The sequence below is a fragment of the Anolis sagrei genome, chromosome 2, assembly GCF_037176765.1.
Source record: "Anolis sagrei isolate rAnoSag1 chromosome 2, rAnoSag1.mat, whole genome shotgun sequence".
Lineage (NCBI taxonomy): Eukaryota > Metazoa > Chordata > Lepidosauria > Squamata > Dactyloidae > Anolis > Anolis sagrei.
The window spans coordinates 127,828,041-127,837,656 of record NC_090022.1 but is presented as its reverse complement, the minus strand read 5'-3'; the positions used below and the strand labels follow the sequence as shown (position 1 = coordinate 127,837,656).

At 41.4% G+C, this 9,616-nt stretch overlaps 1 protein-coding gene across 1 annotated transcript; it reads right to left on the bottom strand.

Moving 5' to 3' along the window:
• Positions 1-1,683: 1,683 nt before the first annotated feature.
• Positions 1,684-6,249, bottom strand: TRAPPC5 (trafficking protein particle complex subunit 5). Its single transcript, XM_060764400.2, has 2 exons — positions 5,879-6,249; positions 1,684-3,937 (listed from the first exon to the last, which is right to left on the bottom strand). The coding sequence occupies exon 2, from the start codon at positions 3,931-3,933 to the stop codon at positions 3,367-3,369; it is 567 nt and encodes a 188-aa protein (XP_060620383.1). The 5' UTR covers positions 3,934-3,937; positions 5,879-6,249; the 3' UTR covers positions 1,684-3,366.
• Between the last annotated feature and the right edge of the window lie 3,367 nt (positions 6,250-9,616).

Genomic DNA, 9,616 nt, shown 5'->3' with positions numbered 1-9,616 from the left:
CAGAGGGAAGTCTGCTAGTTTCCTGAGGGAGTGTAGAGTTGTTTTTGGAACCAAATATTGAACTGTTTTAAAGTAACCATAAGCTTCATCTCATCCTTGCAACTGTTACACTTAAGTGCCTGTATTTTTTTAAAATCCACACAAATAAACAACTCTGTTCTTTGTTAATCATATAACTGTCTCACAAATGTCTCTGTGTGAAGAAGTTCCATAGCAGTTTAGGGAAACAGAGTTCCCAGATTGGTGGCAGTGACTATTTAGGAGAATCTCACTGTTATTCACCTCAATGTTCAGCACCCTGAGTGCGAATTCAGCACATTCCAGCTTACTTAAAAGCTCTAGTCAAACAAGAACTGAAAATCCCTTATTAAACTTGGTGGTAGCCTGTTTCCACATTAAAGATACCTCAGAATATTGTGTATTGCGGGCAAGGTCTCTGCAGCCTCCAAAGATTTAAGTCATTTTAAATAGTAATCTATTACAATTGGTGACACAGCGGTGGGATCTCCAAACTAATGGGGATCCCCTCTACGTAATAGATCTTCCCCTCTCTTCTATAATCTTTTACACACCCCAAGTCTTATACCAGTTCTTGCATGGCAACTGTGAAAAACTTGTGTTAGCAATTTCCAGGAAGTCTTAGTCTTCTCAGAAGCAGTAGGTGAACACGGATATTACCAGCATGTAACATTGGAATTATGAAAATACAACCCATATATTGCACAATGGCAATATGTAAAGTTGTGAAGCCAGATATCTGCTAATCTGAAGTTTGTTTTTAAAGAAATACATTTTTATAAACGGAAAAGCATTTCTTTTTCCAGCAATTATAAATATTAAAAAACTTGATATATTTTAAAGGAGAAAACTGCAATTTATGCACTCCTGCATTCATTGCAAAGGTGGCATGAATACATTCTACTCTGGTACCCATTTTCAAGTATGAAACCTTTTCTCTGAAGCACAATGGATATTTAATCAAAGTATGCCTAATGGAATATTTTCTAAAGAATCAAAGAATCTTACAGGTTATTTATTGGGTTCCACCTCCCAATCCTTTAGTGTTGAGGAAATGTATTTCAACAGTTCTATTATCACACCTACCTGGCATTTGCAGGAAACGAACATGAACAAAAACCTGTAATTCAGCTCAACTCCAAAATACCTATGCACAGAAAAGCCTATACTGTTACCTATAATGAAATATGCATTTTTCTGTGCATAAGCATTTTGTTAACAACTATACAAAGTTATTTTCTGTGCAGTTATTTTGCTCAGATAAGAGTCTGCGCTTATCCCCTCCTTCCTCTCACAGATGACAGGAAGGAGATTATCACGCCACCACAAGATAGGCTGATTTCCATGCATGTTCAGAAGTCTGATATTTACTGAACAAAACGGGGGGGGGGGGGGGGGGAGAGATGACTTTTCTGTAGAATTTGGAAGAGGGTCAATGCTTTTTTTTCCAGTAAGATTTATGATGTGACACAATGCTAACCAAGCTAAGACCAAAGTTTTGTTGCATCCTCCAAACATTTGTCCAATGCTATTTACAGAATTATTTATAAAGTGAACCAAATTTGTCACTACATCACTTGAATTCATTTTTAAAACATTAATAGGACAGAGTTTGCATGCTTCCATGTGGTATGGTTAGAAGGAGAGGAGAGGGATGGCATAAAATACGATTAATATCTCAAATCAGCTTTATTCCTTTCCAACAAGAATGAAAGTCTATGGGAAGAAATGAAAACATTTGAAGGGGGATCAATTTCCCTGGATTTGGAGTAGAGCTAGGAAACCATTCCCTCCTGATGTTTTCGGAATTAACTTTTCCTGACTTCTAGTACCTCATTTGGAAAATCTGATTTGCTGAGATCTAATTACTACCCCTTTAGACAGAAGGACCATGACAGAACTTACTATAAGAACAGAAATTGCAAAACCTCAATTAGATACAGAGCCACCAAGTCATACAGAACCTAACAAAGAACTTAATTTAATGATTTTTGAAATGAACTCTTTTGCATTAACTGAATGAATGCTAAACCTCTCAATTAATGATCTGTACTTTGAGAACAGGAAAGGTTTTTTTTTCAAAGAATGCATATACATTACTAAACAAGTTCATTTTGATCCATACAGTAAACTCTCTCATATATGATTCAGTACAATTTTGTGAAAAATAGTGCCCTTCAGAAGCACAAGTAATCTATTGTGTCTAGTACAAGAATGACATTAGTTCATTTCACTAACTAATGAAGTCAAGTTCAAAAAGAAAGACATTTGAAAGATCAGTAAAGACACATTTTACAGCACTTTTACTTGGTAAGTCAGTTCTTCAAGACATGTAGAACCTTTAATTAGTAGGACAATTTTGAACTAGTTTTAAAAGTGCTGTAGAATACCTTACAACAAATTAGGAAGGTTTTTATAATTATTATACCAAACCATGGTTGAAATCAGTTCTCCCAATGTAGGTACATCCTTTGGGATACTTTATTCTGAAATTCTTTACTTCCCTTGAAATGTGTGCCAGTTATCTGGAATAACCCAGATTAGGGAAGGCCAATTTACTATAATTTGTATGAGCAGATTAGAGCCTAAGCAAAACACCAGGACCTATACCTTTCTCCCTTGCCACTTTGAGAAGAAATTCAGCAAGTTAATTCATGCTGAGTACACATACCAGATTTCCTTTTCGGATTTCTGCGCTGTCAAAAGTGCAAATTGAGCACCACAATTTTAACAATTCCTCAACTGCTAAACAAACCAATTAAAAATCTAGATCGTTTAGCTGGCCAGAAAATGGGCACGTACAGCTTAGATCAGCCCTATAGAACTTACTTTGCCATACTACCTTCAGCTAATTCCTGCAGCCAAAGGAGCAAGTAAGTAGCAAGGAAGAGTAATAACTGACAGGGACTAGCTAAGAAGCAACAGAATGGAGAAAGGTTTCACAGTTCATTTCAGCAGCATATACCTTGGTTAATATTTTCTAATAGCGAGTTCAGTGGGGTAAATATAATAATGTGCAAGGAAGCAGCACCAAGGGAAGCCTGACATCCAATTGAACATAGCTTAGCCCTTCTTAACAGATGATATAGCTCTTGGCAAAAGAAGCAATTCCATTTGCTATTAAATCCTAAATTTCTAACAAGAAAAAAGAATAGAGTTCTGGAAACAGACGTAGTCCTAGATAAAAACAGAATAAACATTCACTGTCAGCATTAGTGAATGGGACACAATGCTTCACTCTGGACCTTGTTGCTTTGACTGTATAGTGTCCAAACATAGCTAGGGAAATTATTTTTGAATACTAAGTACATATGTACAACAACTCAGATTGCTTCACACTGGATGGAGTCAGCGGCCATCCAAAGCTTTGTCTCGGGCAATAACTGACTCGTCAAATTTGATCATGAGAGTGGTGCCCTTGTGCCAATGGGCTGTGACTTTGGCAGGGAAGCCACTGCAAGTCAGCATGGCCTCCACAATGCCAGCTGTGAAGGAGGCACAGTTCAGAGTGCTATTCTCCTTGGGAACTGAGATGTAAGTGTTGATGAGAGGCTCCTTCTCGATGATGTAGTAGGTCTTATCGTCGTCATTGGCTTGTTCCAGCTTGTCAGCCTCCTTCCCAAAGAGAGCCTTCCACACAGTCACCTTGATGAAGAGCAGTATGTTAATGACTTTGGTCTCCCGCTTGCCGTTCTTCTCCCGCATCACAAGCACATCCAAGATACGGGCTCCCACCTGCTGACCCAGTTCAGAAAGTTTGTTCTGCAGCTCTGAAACTGAGTACACCCTGTTCTGGCAGTACTGCACAATCTCAGAAAACAGCAGTGAAAAGGCACTGAGGCTGATGTCTGTCTTGGGCCGAGTTAGTGACCGCTCGAGGATAGCAGACTTCCCACGGGTAAAACGTGCATCCATGGTGCTAATGAGAATAAAAGAAGTTATTGGTTTGGGAAACACCTCACTGAGCCAATGTAGTTCTTTTTCTTAAGGGTCATTCCATGCCAAGTGATCTGAAATTTTAAAAAGTTCCCACCATCATGTTCTCCAATTTTGTCCAAATTTTAGCTGTAACACCAGTCAGAAGTTAACTAAGTCTAACTGCTATAGTTGCTGATCTAGACCCCTTTATCTGAAGAGTAGTCAGTCAGTGTGTGCACAACATTCAACATTTGGGGTCTAATAAAATTGAAACTAAATGTATAAGAATGGCTAGTAAATTGAAATCTGTACAGTTTTTTTTCCTACTGATTGCGATGAAATTAATTTTAACATTATGGATGCAAAATACAGTCAAACAAGTTGACTCAAAGTGTGCATCAAAATGTGTTGCGACAAGTTTTGACCAATATTCAGACTGCAGCAATTTCCATGCAAATAAAGGTACCGACTTGAAATTTTGATCAAGCATTATGTTTGTGCTGGACATAGTACTGCCAAATTTGCAACTACCCAGCATCTATAACTGCCCTACAGGATCTCTTCAAACTTTGGTAAAATCTACTAAAGTTTCAAGCAAATTATTAAAGAAGAGTCCACCTGTCTATGCTTGTGAACATTATCATATGAATGAGAAAAAATTGCTCTACAAGAATGATGTTTTTGTTTTGCAATGCAACCATTAAGTATCCATTTACACAGGTCAAAATGTTACATATTACATTGAAACCAGCATCCCCATCACCATGGGGCCACGCCCGATAGCCATGCAGTGGATGCATAGTGCATAAAATGCACAAAATATAACATGCTTTGAGCTAATGTGTGGTAACGGGCGACTACTAAATCACGCAGTCCCAGCCTAGGTCCCAATCTCTGCTACAGAACTAGTTAGTTATCATCTCCCAGCCTACATTACCACATAGATAAAGGTAAAGATTTCCCCTGACATTAAGCCTAGTCATGTCCAACTCTTGGGGGTGGTTCTCATCTCCATTTCTGAGCCGAAGAGCCGGCGTTGTCCGTAGACACCTCCAAGGTCATGTGGCTGGCATGATGGCATGGACCACTGTTACCACATACATTTGACAAATTCTACCAATATATTTTCCTGGAGAAAGCATCAACTAAATGCAGAACAATTTTTTGCAGCATCACAAGACTAACAAAAACCATTTTGTACGCAACTTGTGCTTTCCCTAGGATTTACATAGCCCCGATCTACACTGCCATATAAAATCCAGATTAACTGCCTTGCACTGGATTATATGGCAGTGCTGAAGGGACCTTTGTTATCTCCTCAAGTTACTTGGGCCTAAAGCAGTGGTTCTCAACCTGTGGGTCCCTAGATGTTTTGGCCTTCAACTCCCAGGAATCCTAACAGCTGGTAAACTGGCTGGGATTTCTGGGAGTTGTAGGCCAAAACACTTGGGGACCCACAGGTTGAGAATCACTGGCCTAAAGCTTGCTGCTAGTAACCTGATTGAAAGAAACCAGATGTAGTGGCATGGATCTACCAAACTGCCCGTCCCTTCCAGTGGTCCTCAACCTGTGGGTCCCCAGATGTTTTTGGCCTACAACTCCCAGAAATCCCAGCCAGTTTACCATCTGCTAGGATTTCTGGGAGTTGAAGGCCAAAACATCTGGGCGTAGGTTGAGAACCACGGCTTTACTCTGTCCTGGGAGCTGTAGTTTGGGGAGGCACCAGCACTTTTTAGCAGAGAAGGGAAAGGCATTTGAAAACTTCATCTCCTATAACACCATGGCACTCAGGTAGGGCTGTTAAAGGGGTGCCCAACTATACTAACTCCACAGTGTGGGTGCTCCCCTCCCTAAACAAGATAAAATCACTGGTAGCGGAGGAGGAAAAAATATGCCCCGAGTCTCCCGGCACCCTCCCCCGCCCACCATTCCTCCCTCTCACCCTCCGGCCGACGTGATGTTTGTGTCACCGCTACTTCCGCCTGCGACGCTCGCTTTACGGCTGCCGTAAAATGGGAGGAGTCCGGCGGAGGGGGCAGGGGCGTTGCTATGGGAGACGAGGCGGTTCCTTAGCTGAGTTAGGCCTTTGCAGTACGACGAAGGAGGGGCAGTCGCCTTCCTTGGGAGCTTCCAGGCGAACCAGAGGGACGACGCCAAGCGGAAGGCTCTGGCAAAGCGGTGGAGCAGAGAGGGGTCCGGCGACGAGAAAGAAATGTGGCCTGGGCGGAGAGTGGGAATGTCTCCATAGCAACCAACGTAGCCGCGCGCAGGTCCTTGAGCCGGTGACCAGCTAGAGAGGATTTCCGGCTTTGAGTCTGTCGATGTTGGAGACGCGCATGCGCACTGCGAGTAGTGCTTCTCGCTGTTTTGGGAATAGTGACATCACTGCACGGTTTGGCCCCGCTTTAACTTCTCTGGCTCAGTGCTATGGACTCATGAGTGTTGTAGTTTTATTAAATCTTTAGCCTTCATCCTGCAATGGTTCTCAATCCCAGGGTCCCCAGATGTTTTGGCCTTCAATTCCCAGAAATCCTAACAGCTGGTAAACTGGCTGGGATTTCTGGGGTTGTGGAGCAAAACACCTGGGGAGCCACAGGCTGAGAAGCACTGTTAAGGCTGCTGGTAACTCACCAAACTGCAAATCCTATGACTCCCTAGCATTGGGAGCCACGGCAGTAGAAACGGGGTCAAACTATTCCAGTACACTAATAGACGGGGCAGTGGCAACAGTGATGCATTTCAGCCAAATACACACAGCCCTGTTGGCCCTGCAGCAAAATGCAACAAAAAAAACCCCTCAAATTATCTATCTATCTATCTAGCTACCTTTATTGGGGTACCTAAAAGGTGCAAACACGTCATGCCAAGCTTTGCTTCATTATCAAGCAAAGACGTTGAAAACCATGCAGACAAAAAATGGCTGTGGTGGATATTTTCTGTTGGCAGTTCATATAGTCTGCAGGGATCCCAGTGCAGAGGGGGACTATTCTGCTTCTTGAATGGAGACCAGGGGGAAAGACCAAAGATGGCAGCTGATATACTGTAATTTCAGCAGTATTAAACTAACTGCTTTATATTCAAGCAACAAAAGCTACTTCATTGATTAAAATGAGTTCAAATGTTATTACCTTCTATTTCCCTTGCTTCCTAATCCCCACTCTGTGTCCATTGCTATATAATGCAGTTTGAAACAGCCTTACAGAATCAGTTCAGACTCAAAATGCAGTTAAAACTGTATTATATGAGTCTACACTGGTCATATAATGCAGTTTAATTCTGCATTATATCTCAGTGAAGATGGAGCCTAAGAAGAGAAGTGTCCTATGGCTACATTGCGATCCCTCCAGACCAAGCATCCTCAGACATCAGCCCTCCGGCTGTTTGGGCCTCCAACTCCCAGAAGCCCCAGCCAGCTTGTTCAGAAGTCAGGAATTCTGGGATTTGGAGCCCAAACAGCTGGAGGGCCATCATTTGAGGATACCTGCTCCAGACCATCTTAACTGATAATAGAAGTAACATCTGAGACAAAATGTACGCTTGTGATGCCACCATGGTGGCTTCTGTAGGATTCTCGACATCTTTCCCAGAAACAGAAGCCTTGCATTATGAATTTTGGACTTTTCGGGTGACCCAGTAAAGGTACTGTTTTGTGGACAGCCGAATAAAGGACACATAGAGGCTTAGCATGTTCTTCGGCTCCATCTCGTGGCCAAAGTCTAATTGGCAAAATGTTAAGTTGACATTTCTACATGGATAATATCTAGGGAGCTACAGTTTATTGCATTCAAAAATTCAGAGGGCTTTAAGTGGCCCTCTGAATGTTTGAATGTCCATCAATCGACCTGGCTCCAAATGAAGCATTAAGCATAAAATTTATCCTATCCATCCTTTCAGATGATGTTTTTGTTGGCCCATGTTTAATCTGGGATGCAGGACTTGAGTTTCTTGTTTGCCATTGTTTCTCAGGCTCGTTGTACAATAAGGAGTGTTACTAAAAATACAAGCAAATGAAGCCTGAGCTGTTGGTAGAAGTTTAGAAACTGAAACTGTGAGACATCTGATCTCAGTTTAATCAATCATCTTGTCTTCTATGGACGGCTCAGACTTAATTTGTTCTTGAGAAGTAAACAAGTTTATTATGATAGAATGCAGTGGGAAAAGAGGGAGGCCCTGTCCACAGGTTGATAGACTCAGTCAAGGAAACCACTGGAGTGCCTTTGTAGTTTGGTGAGGCACAAGCACTATTTGACTAAGGGCCCTTCCACAACCCTATATCCCAGAATATCAAGGCAGAAAATCCCACAATATCAGCTTTGAAACGAGTTATCTGAGGGCCCTTCCACACAGCCCTATATCCCAGAATATCAAGGCAGGAAATCCCACATTATTTCAGTGTGAACTCAGACAACCCACTTCAAAGCAGATAGTGTGGAATTTTCTGCCCTTAGGCCCTTCCACACACCTGAATAAAATCCCACATTTTCTGCTTTGAACTGGAAAAAAATGGCAGTGTGGGCTCAACTCATTTCAAAGCAGATATTGTAGGATTTTCTGCCTTTATATTCTGGGTTATATGGCTACATAGAAGGAACCAAAGATCACAGAAGACCTTGTAAAAATACAACTACAACAATTCCATACATTAAGCCATAGCAATTAAATTATGTCCATTTTCATTGATTCTACAGTGTAGATACATTCTGGAGATTGCTCATACATTAGGTTGCTATCAGTCAAAGCAGCCCATCTGCCATTAACAAAAAAAAATCAAAATCAAAATTATGATTGGAGAGATCATAAGAAAGCACGTCACTCCATTATGGTGATACGTAATCTTGGACAGGCTACAAAATATTTGCGGGCACAGAATCAGGCTGTTAATTCATTCCTGTTTGAAGTTTTTGTGAGAATAAGGAATGACTAACCAACTTCTGCATTTTCCACAAAAGGTCATGTTTCGAGGAGGCTGACAACAGCTGCTGCTTTTGTTTTCTAATCTCAAAATGCTGCTTTCTGTTAGAAGCCCGAACTTTGAAAATATATTCTAGTCAAAACATTCACATTATAATTCTTTTTAAAATATATTTTATTTAAGTTTTAAGTGCATGTGCAAAGAAACATACACATACAACATTAGTTAAATTAATACATTTAGCCACCACAGACATACTACACATCTTCTACTTAGCCTGTTTAAATCAAATTCAGGCACAATTCCTCATCGCCTTCAAATTGTGAATTGTTGTGTCAAAAAGTAATATTCCAGCACTGCAACCGATGTATTGGTGGTCAATGTGTTGGTTATATCTATGTTGTAGTGGTGAAATGTTGACCAGAATTTTACGAAGTCATAATAAGGCGGAACTACAAAATGGAACTTGGGGAAGTTACCAGTACTCATGGGATAGGGGGCAGTATGGGGTTAGGGAGGGGTTTGGCAAGGGTGGCGGGTGGTGATTGGATGTTTGGGTGGCAGGGGATGATTGGATGTTTATTAAACTGCACCACAACTTTGAACCAATGATTTTTGTTCCGGGGCGGTCCTAAACCGAACCCCTTTGACTGTATAAAAAGGCCACATGGCTTGAGGCCTGGGTCGTTTCCACGAGGCGCCATGTTGCGTAGGAGGCGACCCAAGCAGCTGCTTGACTTCTGAGTAAACTGCTTTCTTGAAAGAAAC